This window comes from Mycosarcoma maydis, chromosome 10 (genome assembly GCF_000328475.2).
Source record: "Mycosarcoma maydis chromosome 10, whole genome shotgun sequence".
Lineage (NCBI taxonomy): Eukaryota > Fungi > Basidiomycota > Ustilaginomycetes > Ustilaginales > Mycosarcoma > Mycosarcoma maydis.
This window is the reverse complement of record NC_026487.1, coordinates 418,033-435,418: the sequence shown is the minus strand read 5'-3', so window position 1 is coordinate 435,418 and position 17,386 is coordinate 418,033. Positions and strand designations below refer to the sequence as shown.

At 54.6% G+C, this 17,386-nt stretch overlaps 6 protein-coding genes across 6 annotated transcripts; 4 read left to right on the top strand and 2 right to left on the bottom strand.

Annotated features, from left to right (window-relative positions):
• Positions 1 to 273: 273 nt before the first annotated feature.
• Positions 274 to 2,211, bottom strand: UMAG_03791 (Hsp70 family ATPase; the record flags this gene model as incomplete). Its single annotated transcript, XM_011391933.1, has 1 exon — positions 274 to 2,211. The coding sequence occupies one exon, from the start codon at positions 2,209 to 2,211 to the stop codon at positions 274 to 276; it is 1,938 nt and encodes a 645-aa protein (XP_011390235.1).
• Positions 2,212 to 3,378: 1,167 nt separating this feature from the next.
• UMAG_10668 (uncharacterized protein) lies at positions 3,379 to 6,915 on the top strand (the record flags this gene model as incomplete). The annotated part of the gene is made up of 1 exon (XM_011392039.1): positions 3,379 to 6,915. The coding sequence occupies one exon, from the start codon at positions 3,379 to 3,381 to the stop codon at positions 6,913 to 6,915; it is 3,537 nt and encodes a 1,178-aa protein (XP_011390341.1).
• Positions 6,916 to 7,412: 497 nt separating this feature from the next.
• UMAG_03789 (uncharacterized protein) lies at positions 7,413 to 9,398 on the top strand (the record flags this gene model as incomplete). The annotated part of the gene is made up of 1 exon (XM_011391932.1): positions 7,413 to 9,398. One exon carries the CDS (start codon positions 7,413 to 7,415, stop codon positions 9,396 to 9,398), a length of 1,986 nt encoding a protein of 661 aa, XP_011390234.1.
• A 1,023-nt stretch (positions 9,399 to 10,421) lies between these two features.
• UMAG_03788 (uncharacterized protein) lies at positions 10,422 to 10,715 on the top strand (the record flags this gene model as incomplete). Its single annotated transcript, XM_011391931.1, has 1 exon — positions 10,422 to 10,715. One exon carries the CDS (start codon positions 10,422 to 10,424, stop codon positions 10,713 to 10,715), a length of 294 nt encoding a protein of 97 aa, XP_011390233.1.
• A 442-nt stretch (positions 10,716 to 11,157) lies between these two features.
• UMAG_10667 (uncharacterized protein) lies at positions 11,158 to 12,491 on the top strand (the record flags this gene model as incomplete). Its single annotated transcript, XM_011392038.1, has 2 exons — positions 11,158 to 11,867; positions 11,954 to 12,491. 2 exons carry the CDS (start codon positions 11,158 to 11,160, stop codon positions 12,489 to 12,491), a joined length of 1,248 nt encoding a protein of 415 aa, XP_011390340.1.
• A 193-nt stretch (positions 12,492 to 12,684) lies between these two features.
• On the bottom strand, positions 12,685 to 16,850 carry UMAG_12242 (uncharacterized protein; the record flags this gene model as incomplete). The annotated part of the gene is made up of 2 exons (XM_011392056.1): positions 12,685 to 16,604; positions 16,841 to 16,850. 2 exons carry the CDS (start codon positions 16,848 to 16,850, stop codon positions 12,685 to 12,687), a joined length of 3,930 nt encoding a protein of 1,309 aa, XP_011390358.1.
• Between the last annotated feature and the right edge of the window lie 536 nt (positions 16,851 to 17,386).

Below are 17,386 nucleotides of genomic sequence, written 5' to 3'. Positions count from 1 at the left end.
CCACACATCGTCCTTCTCCTAAGCACGACGACTTGGCTCCAGAAACCTATGCCAATTCAGTATATTAGTACTTCAGATTTCAGAATCGATCAGGTACAATCCACAGAACTCGAAAAGACAGGGGCGAGACAATGCAAGAACAGTCACATCACATTGAACAGAACGTCAAGATACGAGTACATGCTGATGATGGGGGAGAGAAAGAATGCAAAGAACGGATATCATCAGCGGAGAAGGTTGATTTTTTTTTAATTGGACTTGGGGGCGAGCCACTTAGTCGAGCTCCTCGACAGTGGGGCCGTCGTCGCCACCGGGAGCAGCACCGCCGGGAGCGGCACCAGGAGCACCACCGGGCATGCCACCGGGGGCACCACCAGCAGCCGAGTAGATCTTGGTCATAATGGGGTTGACCTGCTCCTCGATCTCCTTCTGCTTGTCCTTGAGCTCGTCGGTCGAGGCGGTGGTGTTGCTGTCCAGCCACTCGATACCCTCCTTGACAATCTTCTCGAGGGCCTCCTTGTCAGCGGCCTCGAGCTTGTCCTTGAGCTGGGGCTCGTTCGTGGTGTTGCGCACATTGTAGATGTACGACTCGAGACCGTTCTTGGCCTGGGTGCGCTCGAGGGCCTGCTTGTCCTCCTCGGCGAACTGTTCGGCCTGCTTGAGCATCTCCTCGATCTGCTCCGATGACAGACGGCCCTTGTCGTTGCGGATAGTGATCTTCTCCGACTTGCCAGTGCCCTTCTCGGCGGCAGAGACGTTAAGAATGGCGTTGGCGTCGACGTCGAAAGTGACCTCGATCTGAGGAACACCACGGGGAGCAGGGGGGATACCCGAGAGCTCGAACTTGCCGAGCAAGTTGTTGTCTTTGGTGCGGGCACGCTCGCCCTCGAACACCTGGATCAATACACCGGGCTGGTTGTCGGCATAAGTCGAGAAGATCTCCGACTTCTTGGTGGGCACAGTGGTGTTCCTCTTGATGAGAGGTGTGAAGACACCACCAGCGGTCTCGATACCCATCGAGAGAGGAGCAACATCGAGAAGGAGCAGGTCCTGAGTCTTCTCTGAAGTGTCACCCGAAAGAATGGCGGCCTGGACAGCGGCACCGTAGGCAACAGCCTCATCGGGGTTGATCGACTTGTTAAGCTCACGACCGTTGAAGAAGTCGGTGAGCAGCTTCTGCACCTTGGGGATACGAGTAGAACCACCGACAAGGACGATCTCGTGAACAGAGCCCTTGTCAATCTTGGAGTCGCGGAGAACCTTCTCGACAGGCTCAATGGTGTGCGAGAAGAGGTCACCACAGAGCTCCTCGAAACGGGCACGGGTGATCGAGGTGTAGAAGTCGATACCCTCAAAGAGCGAGTCGATCTCGATGGTCGTCTGAGCAGCCGACGAGAGAGTACGCTTGGCACGCTCACAAGCAGTGCGAAGACGACGAAGGGCACGAGCGTTGGTGGTCAAGTCCTTCTTGTTCTTGCGCTTGAACTCCTGGACAAAGTGGTTGACGAGACGGTTGTCAAAGTCCTCACCACCAAGATGGGTGTCACCAGCGGTGGCCTTGACCTCGAAGATACCCTCCTCAATGGTAAGGAGCGATACATCGAAGGTACCTCCACCGAGATCGAAAATGAGAACATTCTTCTCACCCTCGGTCTTCTTGTCGAGACCGTAAGCGATGGCGGCAGCAGTGGGCTCGTTGATGATACGCATCACGTTAAGGCCCGAAATGATACCAGCATCCTTGGTGGCCTGTCGCTGCGAGTCGTTGAAGTAAGCGGGAACAGTGACGACAGCATCCTTGACGGTACCACCGAGGTAAGCCTCGGCAGTCTCGCGCATCTTGAGGAGAACCATGGATGAGATCTCTTCGGGAGTGAAAGTCTTCTTCTCACCCTTGTATTCAATGCGAATCTGGGGCTTGCCACCGACCGAGGTAACCTCGAAAGGCCAGTGCTTCATGTCAGACTGGACCTCAGCGTCGTCGAACTTGCGGCCGATCAAACGCTTGGCGTCGAAGACGGTGTTGTGAGGGTTCATGGCGACCTGGTTCTTGGCGGCATCTCCAATGAGACGCTCCGAGTCGGTGAAGGCGACATATGAGGGGGTAGTGCGGTTACCCTGGTCGTTGGCAATGACCTCGACACGGTCATTTTGCCAGACGGCGACACAGGAGTAGGTAGTACCAAGATCGATACCGATGGCCTTGGTCATTGTGAAATCTAAAACTTTTGCTGTGGTGAAGGGGAAGGAAGTCCTGTGTGGAATAGCAGGATCGCTGTGTGCTGATGTCGTAACTTGGTTGCGAAAGGGGTATGTGCAACGGAAGGGTCAGACGAGAAAGTTGATGAAAGACGGGAGGGTGGAAATCAGGACAGACTCATGCTTATGTACCATGTCGCTCCAACAACTCAGCATCTCTATGAACTTCCAGCCACCCATTCCGCATCGTGATTCTCATCGCCGCACAGACGCATTGCCATTGCAGGCGAGAAGAAATGGCTCACATTTCGCGTCAGATTAGCGAAGAAAGTTTGCAGAGCTTGGTGTGCTGTGTCATTTTCTTGAGCGCATAGAAGAAAAGTATTCGCGGAGCAAAGCAGTCTGAAAAGAGAGGTTGAGTGACGTTACTCGGCAGCTTAGGTACAAGGCTGACGCAATAGGAAGGCGGCGGAATCAGTTGGAATTGTTCTTCAGCGACTAACAACAGCTTTGTGGTGCCCGAGAGAACAATTTTCCGATTGTCTCGCTTCCTTTAGCCACGCCATTTGTGAGCGTCAGCGTTAGCTCAACTTTCATCGTGCCCAGATTTTTTTTTTGAAGTTTGCAGAACTCGCTGGTAGTTACCACGTTCTTCTTCCATTTTCTAGACGATTTTGCGACCTCTGTTACCCGATTACCATTCCTGATCGCTGATCTGGCCCTAATTTTTGATTTCCCGATTTGAACTTGGAACAAATGTGTTGATTTGTCAACTTGACAGCGGGGTGGGGGTTTTTTTTGGTTCCGCCCTGCGCGTGTCGATTCACGTTTTGTAGCACACGACTCACATCTGCCGCCACTCGAGACGGTGAGAGTAAACTTAAGATGACCTGAGCTGCGCAACCTTGTAGAATTTCTTCCGAATCGTGAATCAGACCAATATATACGAACGCTTTCGACTCAGCCGTCAATCCGAACTATTTATGACTCAGTAGCAGCTGAGTCCTTTGTCGGCCCATCTTCCAGCAGCATCCCCAGTGTCCGGTGCATTTCGCCTTCTCGGCGTTCGACTCTTGGCAATCAGCATTCGAGCTGCTTTTCGGTTAAGCCGGCTCCTCCATCTTCTCTCCCGAACCCCTAGCCACACCACTCCAAAAGTCACTAGATCCTCTACCAAGGATGGCAGAGGCATCAGCAGCTTCCGCCTCTTCTTCATACAGTCTGCCAGCGATCCACGAGCTACACATTCAATCAGAAGCTTCGGCGAATCCGCTGTCGTCCTCGCAATCTGCTCGAGGGCACAACCGTGGTCGCAATCGTGGTCGCGCACGATCAAGAAGGACCGATAACATCATCGCATCAAATGGCTCCGCTTCTACAAATGAAGGCACTCCGTCCCAATTGCCGGAGAGCTCTATGCACAGCTCTACAAAGCCAACTTCCAAGAAAAAGGGCAACGGACGTGGTGCCGGCAGGTCTAGCAAACCCGATGGCACAAACACAGCGTCTGAATCGAACCAAAAGGCTTCTTCATCAAATTCTGCACCGCCACGCGTAGCAGCGCGGCGTCAGCAATTCGGCGGCAAGCTCACTGGCGGGTCAGGGACTTCAACACCAGAACAGGCAAGCAGCACATCAAAGCCATCGCAAAACAGTCGGTCTAGGAAGCCAGCGGTCAAGGTCGCAGCAACTGCCGATCCAGTCGAGTATGCCGATCTGCGTTCTCGTTTGCTTGCCGAGCTTTCATCCGGAGAGTACGACTGTGTCATCTGCTACAGCACTGTAACTACACGTCAAGCAACCTGGTCCTGTTCGCAATGTCACTCCGTTCTCCACCTGCCGTGCGTTCGCAAATGGGCCGAGAGCAGCGTCAAGAAGGCCGAAGAGCACAATGCCATGCAAGAGGATCCCGAAATTCGTAACCGTCGCGGCACGTGGCGTTGTCCTGGATGTCAGTATGCCAGAGAAGACGTTCCAAAGATCTACTGGTGCTGGTGCGGCCGAACTCAGGATCCAACTGGGGGCAGAGGCGCTAATGCACACGGCTGCGGTCAGCGCTGCAGTCGCGGAAAATGTGCCCATGGCTGTGCCGATGCCTGCCATCCCGGTCCCTGCCCACCTTGCGCTGTCACCGTCTCTCAACAGTGCTTCTGTGGCGCCAATACCATCCCTATGCGGTGCTCCCAGACTACGGCAAAGCAAGCTCGCATCTCGACGCTCCACCAGCGCGGCACATCGTGCGGTGACGTCTGTGGCAAGAAGCTTGATTGCGGTGTGCACTCGTGTCAGAATGTTTGTCATCCAGGCAACTGTCAGCCCTGCTCGGTCTCAGTGGAAGCACGCTGCTATTGTGGAAAGCACTTCAAAACCATGCGCTGTGGGGATGGCATTCAACGCGATAGTTTCGACGACACAAGCGCCTCCATCTTCCCCGGTCGTTTTGCATGCGAGGATCGATGTGAGCGCACCTTTGACTGTGGTGTACACTCGTGCTCCAACACCTGTCACGCTAGGGATGCGGCTCGTCCAGTGTGTCCTTCCTCACCTCAATTGGTTCAGACGTGTCCATGCGGTGCTCAACCCGTCAAGTCGCGTACTTCGTGCCAGGATCCCATTCCCACCTGTGGTAACATCTGCTCGAAAATGTCGAATTGCGGTCACCCCTGTCCGTCTGTCTGTCATCTCGGGCCATGTCCGCCTTGCCAGTTGCCAGTCTCAACGCCTTGCCGCTGCGGTGAGACCAAACAAAGCCGCGCTTGTTACGAGCGTCAGCAAGAAGAGCTTGAAGGGCATCAAGAGGTTCTCTGCAACACAGTCTGCCAATCTCTACGTCACTGCGGAAAGCACCAATGCAACCGACAGTGCTGCCCACTCTACTTTCAGGCAAAGAGCAAGTCGAAAAAGAGGCCAACGGTCGCCGAGCTCCAAGCAATGGACCCTGCCGGGCTGCACGAATGCTCCATTCCATGTTCCAAGCCATTGGCCTGTGGGCTGCACGAGTGTCCCATGACATGTCATCGTGGCGCCTGTCCGCCATGCCTTCAGGCCAGCTTTGAAGAGCTCATCTGCCACTGCGGTCGTACCGTGTTGGAGCCACCTGTGCCATGCGGCACACAAGTGCGCTGCAACTTTCCTTGCGTACGACCGCCACCCAGCTGCGGCCATCCAAAGATGCCACACGACTGTCATGAAGAGGAATCGTGTCCTCCGTGCGTCTATCTCACCGACAAGGTCTGCCACTGCCAAAAGCATATCGTCAAGAACGTGCCGTGCAGCCGATCGCGGGTTTCGTGCGGCCAATCTTGCGATGCACTACTTAATTGCGGCTTCCACCGCTGTCAGGGAATTTGCCATGCCGCTGGCCGAGACTGCGCTCCTTGTGCCCAAGTATGTGGTAAGCCGCGACGATTGTGTCAGCACCCTTGCCAGCAAAAATGCCATGCGCCATCCTCGTGCCCCGAAGCCGAACCTTGCGAGACTGTTATCACGTTGCAGTGTGCATGCGGCAACCTCCAATCTCGCGCCACATGCGGTGTATCGATCCATGCGCAGAGCAGGGAAAAGTCACTCAAGTGCAATGACTCGTGCATCATCGCGCAGAGGAACGCAAAGCTTGCTGAAGCACTCGGTCTGAACCCATCCGAAAAGGCAGCGCCAGCCGCTTACGCATACGAGACGCTCGCATACTACGCTGTGCCAAACAACCGCAAGTTCTGCGACGGATTGGAAGCCACGCTCAACGATTTTGTTCGATCGCCCAAAGCAGGCATGGTTCTGCCGCCGGCCAACAAGTTCCAACGTAAATTTACGCACGAACTTGCCGCTGTCTACAAGCTGGCGAGCGAGTGCATGGATTTGGAACCGCGTTGCAGTGTCAGCATTCGACGTAAGCAGGACAGCCGTATTCCCAAACCGTTGCTGACCGAAGCCTTTGCTTCAGCTCGCGCGTCGCTCATGTCTTGGCAACAGCAGCAGCAACCGCAAGCTGCAGGCAGGTCAATGGGTCTCGCTCAGCTGCAACGATCCAGCACCGATGCCCCCAAGCCGCTGAACGCCATCTTCCTGCCTGGCGTGTTTGGACACGATGAGGATTCGCTGCGATCTCTTTTGCAGCCGGCGCTCCGCACCATTAATTTTCAAATCACCTGGCAAGGAGATGAAGATGTCGTCGTTACATCGCCCGACTCGCCAACACGTCTCGTCATGATGAAGACGGAGCTCAAGTCGCTGGTTCGCAGGGAACAATTTGCCCGCGACGTTATCTTGTGTACTGTCGATGCAAACAAGAACGTTTTACGCAGAGAAGATGAGTTGATGCTGAGCCGTGGCAACACTGCCGGTGCAGCAATAGGCTCGGCATGGGGCTCTTCGGCAATGAAGCGAGGTGGAGCGAAAGCCAGCGGTTCTGGTGCGACGGGCTTTGCCAATCCCAGCTCTGGTCCTGTAGGAGATCGTGGTTGGGCTGCCGTCGCTTCTGGGTCCGGTCGCAACTCGCCCCTTACTGCTACTGAGCGTATGTGGGACCAACCCACGATGATTACACAACTCAATGGTGCCAGGGTAACTACAGCACCCACTGCTGGAATTATTCCGAACCCGAATGATCCTCGACGATCCGCTACCCATGTTGACCTACCCGCGGCCACTGGGGAAAGAGCAGCGGAACCTGCAGCCGCGGATGGACCTGTACCTGAAAGCTGGGAAGACGACAACTAGACGCACAATGTTATTTGACATGCAGTACATGAAAATAGACACAGCAGCAATCGTGATTCACGACTTTGTTCCGCCAACACGTATCTTTTGTGCCGATGCACGATTCACGTTCGTGATTGTGTGAAAGAAACCGACAAGTCGAGAGAATTTGGAACAACAACACGAACTTTGTTGACATGCGTCAATTTCACGCTCTAAATATCCGGACACGTGAAGAAGAGCACAGAGGAGCGATTCACGATTCATGATTCTGAGTTGATACGATTATCGACGACTTACAACTTCGCAGTGTGCAGTCAGTCGTCAGTTTGGGCAGATGCAGGGTGCTCGTTTGAATTTCCCGTTTTCCCAGTGGGCGATTCATTCTTTGTCCAATAACCACGACCATCACGACACGCTTATCTCTCACGTCTTGTTCGCTATTTGCTCTTCAGCATTTTGTAGCTTGTCTTGCGTCTTGCTCTGACGCTGGCATTGCGCGAGGGTTCTGTCTCACAATGGTCCATCACGAGTCCGCCTCGTCGACACGTGCGACGCCGCTCGACCGTCGACGTCTCTCGACGGTTGAACATCATTCTCCGCCCCCGCCACCTTCACCCACTTACTATCCTCAACATGAACCGCAACCACCTGTGCTGCCAAAGCGATCGCAGCGAGTCCTCGCACTGATTCTCAAACCTATCGTGCTACCGGCGCTTGCTATCGCATTGCCAGCATGGCCGTTACTCGCTGCAGCGTGTGCGATTCCCGTCATCGGTGTGATGGCGATTCCGATCTTGCTGCTCATCTCGGTACTGCTGCTGTACGCGGTGGCTTGGATCTGCTATCTTTTCTTGGCCCAGAAGGACCTTCCTGCAACATGGACCAACGCGCGCCGATGGTCGCCAAGAAACTTCTTTCCTTTTGTCCCTATCAACCCGATCAGGTGTGCTAAGGTCGATCTTGCCGCTTTCCGATACACACTCACAGCCTTTCGGCTTATCTTTCCGGCCATCTTTGACTGGAGTTATCGCCGAATCATGGTCATCGGCACGACAAAGGGATCGCGCGTGGTGAAAGAGGGCATTCTGTACGGCAGTCCTTCTCGCGGCAAACGTCTTGACGTATACCTTCCAGTCGACGCGCCCATCTCTTTGCACTCCAATGCATCTGGTGTCGGTACAGATACAGCTAGCCTGCCCACCGCCACATCCAACGGCGTACCCGTCATTGTCGTCATACCATCCATGCTGGGTCCGCTCACCATCACGTCTAAACGTCGACTGTACCTTCAACTCGCGCTGCGACTGCGCCGTATGGGCTACTGCGTCATTGTGGCGGATATCACCTACTACCCAGAATCGCGCATCAAGTCGTCGGTCATCGATCTACGCCTTGTTCTGCGCTGGACAACCAAGAATTGTCAGAGATATGGTGGCGATCCTTCCAAAATCTACGTGTTGGGTCACGGACTCAGTGCGCATCTGATCATGCTGACCATCTCACAAGAGGCGGTGGTGCTCAGCCGGGAGGGTCATCTGGATCGCGCGTACGAGCGTGAGAGGCACATCTTGCGATCTAGGCACGAATCTGGATCATCGCATCATCACGGTCGACGTCTCGGAGAGCCAGACTCGCAGAACGAGGAAGAAGACGAAGAGTGGTTGAAGAGTGGCGAGGTACGAACGACTAGGAGGAAAAGGGTGGCGTCGAACGCACATTCGGATGCGTTGGACGAAGGCAATGATGAGCCGGTTCGGCTGATCGCATCTTCTTCTTCTCGAGCTGACCGTCGCAGTAGCGGCGAAGCCAATCCCGCTGGAGCGGGTGGCTCGGAAGGATGGGTCGATGAGACGGAAGATTCCAGCTCGACAGCGATCCCTGGTCATGTCATGGGTTCTGTCCGCCGCTTTACTACCACCAACACATTCAACGTCACGGGCATTGCCACTTCCACATCACGCAAGGTCGAGGAAGCTGAGTCCATTCTGTCATCCGCTGCCTATCGCAAGGCCGAAGATGAGGTCGGAAACGGTCTTCGACGCGTCGAGATCTACGAACCGGAAGTGGAACTTCCTGCGATCGCTGGAGTGATCCTTCTGTCGGGCATCTCGGACGTTATCAAAGGATTCCGATCGGAATCCGAACGTGGACTCGAACACCTCAGCTATCTACGCAGATCCACCGGTCCTTCGCACTTCAACTGCCTCATCCACTCGCCAGCCCATCTCCTTTACGCTGCCAAGAACATCGTCGATACAAGGCTGCTGCCGCCGAAATTCTTGCTGGTGCACGGAGGCAAGGATCAGGTGGTTCCCGTGGAACAGAGCACTCTGCTCAAGACTTTGTTGGTGGGCATCGGGGTGGAGCAGGTTAGATTGAGAGCATATCGAAACCTGGGCCATGCAGAGTCCATAGCCTGCCTGTTCCTGGGTATGGCTCGCTCCAATACGAGATACACCCGACAGATCTCGGAGGACATTTCCAACTTTATTGCTCAATGACCGTTGTCATCATTATTGCGAATTCTTTTCTTCCCCATACCTCTTGCACATCACACCGTTCACGCTCGCTGCCGATCGCTCCTTAGATACCATCTGTCCTCGAACAAGCTTTCTTTCTTCACCAACTTTGTGGCTACAACTTTTCGCTTAGAGCTATCTAGCCTTGCAGATGTGGCTTCAGATTCGTGGGGTATTGGAAACATTCTTGGCTTCCTATTTTCACGTTTCACGTTGACATGTGTGACCGGACACCTGTGGACCACCTGAAGCAACGAGCGGTTTATTGTTCTCGTCTAGTATTCGTGATGGCTCCTGAATGACGCTCTACCTGAATGCTTCGCGCTTGCTCTTCTTTGATGTTGCACGGCCTGTGTCGAGAATCGCCTTACTGTTGTTGATATGGTGCTGTGCGCGGTTGTGAGCGTTGGCAGGCTAGGCTTTGGTCTTTGTGCAGTGCCTCAACGTTCCGTATGGTCTGCTGCTGCTCTCGGTCATCAACACACCTGTCGGTGTAGCTTCTGCTGCAATTGTACCAGTGAGCCGCTTGGCATGATGCTGGATAAGTTGGCTGGCATTATGACAGGCGCAATTCATCGTATAGATCGATGTTTATTTACAATACGATGACGGACGCACTCAGAAAGGCAGATTGCAACGAGCTTGGTATGTAAATACGAAAACAGGCCACCAGCGTGCGAAAGGAGCGCGACCTCCACCTCGAAACTCAACAATCACGAATCGTGAATCGTGAATACAATTCGCACGCAGGTCCTGGATGCACACATCGTGCGTCACGGAATGACAACCTGCCGAGCCAGCTCTCATGGTGAAATCAATGCGCGACGATTCGTGATTGCTTGTTTCCCTACCACACCATCACACCATCCTTCCCGGACCTCGGTAGATCCGTACGGCACGTTTCGTATCACGCCCACGCGGGATCGAGTCTAACGGACTGAGCCATCTTACACATCTGGACACGAGCCGATCCCACCTCGATCTCGTACTTGGCTATCGTCACCCATGCCTTTCCAACGGTCGAAAGACGAGCTGGATCCGGACCATCCAAATCCATGCTATCCGCGAGCGTGCGCGATCCAGTCATGTCTCCAAAAATCCGGCTTCGACCAATCCAGATGCGAATCCTTGATCGACGACCTGTATCGCTGCTGCGCCAAGTTCTACCAGCAGCGCGGCAACGATGCCGAGGCAGATAGCTGTCCAATACCTACCGTGGTACAAAGGAGGATACACAACATGCAGCACGATGCCAAACGTCGTGATGGAGGCTCGTTGCTCGAGACCAAAAAGCGCTGATAGTGGTGCTTCGAACTCCCGCCTGTGCGCTCTCCAACCGTCGCAAGACGGTAGACACAGCCATGTCAATCCAAAACATGATAAAGTCCAGAAGCCAAGCTTGCCAGTAATGTAGCTAGGGTTCTTGTCCAGTTTACCATGCTGAAGAACAAGCAGCAGTGGAGTGTGCTGACAAGGCAACTGGAAGGAGGGAAGGCAAGTCCACGTGGCTTTTATAGACGTTGTTACATCGTAACTATGTACAGTGATTTGGGAAAACCCGTAAACCGTGAAAGATTCAGATTCACGATTCGTGAATCCATTCGTGATTCCCTCACGTGCGGCTAGCCCCAGTTTCGTGAGATTGTTGTTATTCTCACCACACTTCTTGCTTCGCACGCCGGCACTAGCCTCTCGTCTTCTCCTGTTCATCCACCACGGGCTGCGCTCATACCTACCAAAGATGGCTGATCAAGAGACAGCGCAGTCTCCAATTGAAGAGCCAAGCGAATCTGCTGCGCAGGCAGCAGCAGAAACACTAGCGGACGCTGAAATTCCTGCCACCGACGCCGCTGCAGACGCCTCGGAAGGCGTAGTGGATGACATCGACGTGATCCCGCCTTCGGATCCAGAACACCTTACGACGGTTGTTCGCGGCCAAGACACTGCAGCTGCAGTACGTACCGCTGCGATCTTTGACGAAGATGACGAGGACGAAGATGACGATGGAGACGAGGTCGGCAATGACCTACCCAGCTTCCGTAAGCGTGACGCGCGCGATGCTAGCAATGCAGATGATCCGGATGCAGCCGTGATGCGCAAGAAGAAGAAAAAGCGCCATCACAGTCCGGAAGAGGCCTCGTCGATGAGACACGTGACGGATGGCGAGGTGGAACAAGAAGAAGAGGATCCGTATGCAAATATGACCGAGGCCGAGATTCGAAGGGCAAGGACGGATCGGATGATCGACGAGGCGTTGCGAGCGGGAAAGAAAAAGGCGCCGCGCAAGCGTGCCGGTGAGGACGACCTGGATCTTCTCGCAGATGAAGAGGTGGCTGCGCTGCGAAGGGAGATGGTCACCGCGGCCGACGATGACGAGGAGGCGAATCGATTGAAGAAGCCCGCAACCAACAAGCTCAAGTTGCTACCCAAGGTGGTCGCCACCTTGCAAAAGTATGTCCCTGCTTGCTTGCGTCGTATGCAACCTTTCCGTCGTATGTATTGACCCATACTTTTTCGTGGCTTTGGCTCTCCAACAGAAATCATCTGCAACAATCCATTCTGGACAACAACCTGCTCGAAGGCGTTAAACGATGGCTGGAGCCGCTCCCGGACAAATCGCTGCCTGCGCTCAACATTCAACACCAGTTCTTCCAGATTCTTGAACGCATGACGATTGACACGATTTCGCTCAAGATGTCCGGCCTGGGCAAAGTGGTGGTCTTCTACAGCATGTGTTCGCGCGTCGAACCCAAGATCAAGCGGTCGGCTGAGCATCTGATCGAGGTGTGGTCGCGTCCAGTGCTGAAGCGATCATCGTCGTACAGGGATCGACACATTGCGTCGGCCGAGTGGAATCGCGAGGCTCTCTCGCAGCGCGCTGGTCCGCTCGTCGTCGGCTCGGTGGCTGATAACAATCGACGAAACGTCGGCATCCCCCAGGCTGTCACCGCCGGCTTCAGGGTCGCCCCTCAATCCGTCGCTGGCCAGAGAAGCGATTCTGGTCACGAAGCTAGGATGGCTAACCACAAGAGACTCAACCAGTTCAAGAGCCGATTGAAGGAGGCCAAACGTTGATGTGCAACTCCTCTTTCTTGTTCAGTTCGCATGCCTGAAATCCATTCACGATTTTCGGTCGGTACTTTTGTTACTCAGTGACTCATGCTTGGCCTCCTGGAATCCACACAACAAAACATTCATGATTCATGATTGAGAAGCACAGCATTCATGTGATTGAAATTCCATGCGCGTGGTCGCTCGCTTGCGCAAATCAACTCAACCTCGACACCAAATAGCTCATCAAACTCTCCTGCTCGTCACCTGCCACCCTCAGTAGGATCTCGACAAAGCACTGATAGCTCTGGCCCTGTTCGGCATGCATCTTCTCCAAACTTTGTCTATCAAGCATCCACAGCTTGACGTCCGTATCCGCATAGGCAGTTGTGTTCCTCTCCTTCCTTGACAAGAAAGTGAGTTCACCGGCGATCGTGCCCGCCAGCATGGCTTCGTTGATCTCGTACTGTTCCTGCGGGAAGTCGTAGCGCGCCTTGACGATTCCGGATTCAATCAGGTATACCGCGTCTGCCGAGTCGCCGCGATTCCAGATGACGTCGCCACGCGACTTGCGAATCAGCGTAAAGTAGGGCACGAGCGACGAGAAGAACTCTTCCTCCGAAGATGGCGGAGTTTGGCGGTTGAGGTATGCGCGGAACGTAATCCCGAGCAGAGGGAACGGTTGAGCGTGACTGACCTTAGTCGCTGCAGTAGCGGCTGGCTCGCTATCTTCCACCTTGTCTTGGTCTGTCGGGAACGTGGGGACGATTTCCGAGATCGGCGTGGTTCGTTCGCTCTGCACCGCCGTCTTGGCCGCTTCGTGCAGATGGTGTCGTCGTGGCGAGTTTTCGTAGGAATGATCCAGCACAAACGCCGGTTTGCGTTTCTGATCTGGGACTGTCAACCCACCTTCGGCTCCCATCGATGCCTGTCCAAATGCTTTGGCAGCGATCAGGCTCGAAGCGTACATGCCGCGCAGATACTCGTTCTCGGTCCACTCGAGCGCCTCATTGAGATTCGCAAACACCTCCAAGTTCTCGCTCCTGTCTGCCCAGAGATCCACGCTGCGCAACGCGACCCCGACGTCACTGTCCGGCTTCAAGCCGCAAAATACCAGCAGCACGCCCTTGGCCATCAACAACCGGTTGATCCTCAGGAACGCTTCGGCAGCCGAGAAATCCACGCCGCTGACGAGTGTATAGTCGACAATCAAGAATCGGATCGGGTTCTGGTTCCAAGCAGCAATATCCAGCGCCCTTCGGATGAGATCTTCGACCGAGTTGATGGTGCCGAAGAACAGAAATCCCTGCAACTTGATGATTTGCGTCTGTGTGCCCACCTCGTCCAAGAAGTGACGTTGGATCATGTGTCGTCGAACCGTACTGCGCGCTACGCTGCCGTCAAAGATGGCACGCACCGTCTTCCTACGCGACGTCTGCACGACGAAGAAGCAGCATGCGATGATGATGCCTGCCAGAATGCCGATGACAAAGTCCCAGTAGGTCATCACGATCACAATCACCCAAATCGTCAAATACTCCCAGCCGTTGACGCGACCTACGGTATCGTACAGCGCTTCTTTCGCCAGGTCAATACCTAGCACAAAGATGAGCGCCCCGACGATCATGACGGGAAGATAGCTGATGGTTCCCGGACCGGCGATCATGATGATCGCAGTTCCACCGGCAAGCATGAGACCACTGAGCACCGAGCCGCCACCGACGCGATAGAAGAGTACGCTGTTGACGTAGCAGAGGTAGTTGGGGACGGTGCCGATCAAACCAGCTACCAAGTTTGAAATGCCATGGGCGACGAGTTCGCGATCGGTATCGACGTTATCCTCGTTGATACTGACACCCAGCGCAGGCACGTTGAGCGGCACGTGAAGGATACCGAAGAACACGAGCGCGAGTTGCGTAGGCATTGTCGCCCACAGCGCGCGCCAACTGGTCTGACCAAAGTCAAAGTAGGTGTAGAAGCGGTAGAAGGATGCCTTGCTTGCCGCTTCGCCGATGTCGAACACCCAGCCGTCATCTCGCAGCTGCTGGATCGAGATGCCCAGGAAGCCGGTTGTGATGATGTAGAAGAGAACGGGGATCATTAAAAAGTATCCGGGGAAGATGAGTGGGTGGTGGAAGCGCGAGGTGATGACGCGCAAGAGGATGGCGAGCAGCAATGGTGGCAGCCACAGAGCGATCATGTGTCCTGATTGGAAGAAAAAGCGCAGCGTCTCGAGGTTGTACTGGAAGCCATCCTCAGACTGCAGTCGGCTGCACACCTCGAGACCGGTCTCGATGAGGAAGATGCCGACACCGCCGATGCATCCGACCAAAATGTGGCGAGGGAAGAACCCGATCAGCACTCCCAGTCGCAGAGCGCCGAGGAGCAAGAATGCCAGACCGGTGAGGATCGAGGAGAGGGCAAATGCCACCATTGTGGTAGCAATGACCGCCTTTGGATTCTCATCGCCAAGCTCTTCAATGATGATTCGAACCAAAATGTGGAAGAAGGGAACCACCTCGATCATCATGCTTCCGTTACCGCCTTTAAAGATCGATCCACCGAGCGTGTAGACCAGCTGAGACAAGATGCAAGTGACAAAGAACATCGAGACCCCATCACCGCCAAAGTTGGCAAAAATGGGGTAGGCAGCAGGGAACATGATCATACCATACGAGACACCGTCGAGCACGTTCATAAGCATCCCAAGGATGACAGCAGGGACGAGACGGATCGGTTCAACGCTGGCTTCGGCTGCCGACTTCCACGTGATGCTGCGTGTCGAAGTGATGAGATCTTGAGCGCGCTGCATGGGATTGAAAGTTGTGGTAGGAATGTCGCCTTGACCGGGTCTGCAGACCTTGGGAAGCAACGACCACCATGGAGAGAGCGTCTTGAAGGGTTCAGGATGATGCTGCGATGCTCTGCGCGGGGACCTTTGAATTCCTTGTTCTGCTTCCAGCACGGACTGCTCAGCTTGGGCGAGTGCGCCATACCCAATGCCAGCTCTCTGCTGTTCTGATTGGGTAGCCGAACTGAATTGGCTGAAAGAAGAGTGGCCAGTGGCCTCAGAGTCTTGAGGATCACGAGACTGAGAACGATGACGGTTCGAAGGTTTTCTCGTCGATGAGCGCGATCGGCTACGGGATGTGGATCGCTGATCCATTGGCTTTGCATGCTCTATCGGAGCTGCGAGGCTGATATTCTTGTGTTGTTCGTCTCCTGCCAAACTTTGCGGCGTTGCTACGGTCTGCGTGAGGCCGTGGAAGGAAGTGACACGGGGGGTAGCCTGACTACCGTCATCTTCGGCTGTAATGGCCGTCTTTGCACTCTGAGGGCTGGCAGCTTGCGAAGCGGCCATGGCACGAGTCAAGTTGCTGGGTCCGGAGTGGTTGACGCCGTACGAGGCGATAGGAGAGATGGTGGGGCTGTCACTCTGAGCTGCGAAGCGTGAGGGAGGAAAGAGCGCACCTGGAGAAGATGCATCTTCTTCCTCGCCAATGTCGTAGATGTTGGAGTCATTTGCGCTACCGGTGCCCTCGTCGTCTGACATGATCATACCAGCAAGTTGGGCCGTTTCGTCTCGAATGGAGGAGGAGGTGGCAGTGAAGGAGCCTGGGACCAGGGGGCTGCCGTGGCTGCCTGGGTCCTGCGCTGGCTGGAATCGGTAGCTGCGACCTTCGAGGTGGCTGAAGGCGGACGAGTTGATGCTACGACGATTCCAGGCCGAGCCTTGGCGTTCAATGTCATAGCCCGAGTCGTTCTCGTCGTCCATGTTGGGTGCACGATGGTTTCCGGGTGGATGGTAGCTTGCTACCCGAGAACGGTCCTCTCTGGGACCAGGAGGGAACGACGAGTGGGGAGAGTCAAAGGTGACGGATCGAGGGAATTTGGTGTTGGCGGTGGGTCGCTTTCGCTGCGCCGAGAATGCCGACTCGGGGCTGGTGGGATCCAGAGCATTGCTTGGTCGACGCGTGTCAAAGGGCGGTCGCGTATCGCTTCCTCGCCGGGCGCTTGAGTTGTTCGCACGGAAAGGGTTGATCAAGTTACCGATGCTGAACGACTCGCGGCGCGGCGGAGGGGATGATTTGTTGGGTAGAAGGGCTGAGCCCTCGTCCGGGTTGTTTGGAGCGCCGCCTGTTTGTGAAGTAAAAAAAGGTATCAGAGATGAAGTGAATGTATGGTAAGTGGACGATTGGATGGTGTTGGAGCAAGAATCGAGGTACAGTAAGGCGGAAGCACAAGACAAAGAGAGTGTGGAGATACAGGTTGGAAGTCTCGAAGGCGAGGCCAAAGAATCGTGAATGTGGCGAGCTCAAAGCTCTTTGTGGGTGCTAATCGTGCAAAGGAGCCTGAGTTGATGAACAACATACCTGACGACATGGTTGACGGTCGATAGCGCAGGGCTGAAGCGCTGATCGCGGCTGAGTCAGTTTAGGTGACCCGAAGAGGAGGCGTTGTCGTGGAATCGTGAATGACGTTTGAGTTAACGTTAGGTTAGATTCGTGATTGGGTTGGTTGGATGCTTGCGTGATATTCGTGATTCACAATCGTGAATTCTCACGATTCTTGATTGTGGATCGACTTTTTTCGGATGAAACGTCCAACCTTCACGCTTGCACGTTGGAACTGGCGCGCCTGAGCAATCACGAATGTCAAGCAAAGAGCGTCAGGAACAAGTCAAAGATGGTTGCGAAACGCAGAGCCACGCAAACGCAACCAACCCGAATCGTGAATCGTGAACTGGATTGCGTGACCTTATGACAACCGTTTACCCTTTCGGATGCTTTCCGATTATCTTTTTCAGACTGTGACTCTTGGCTGATTCGTGATTTGATGGTGCATCGGCCAGAAAGCTCAATCTGCTGTTGGGCTCCATTTGACTCACCAACTCTGGCAGTCACGTTTTAAGAGTGCAC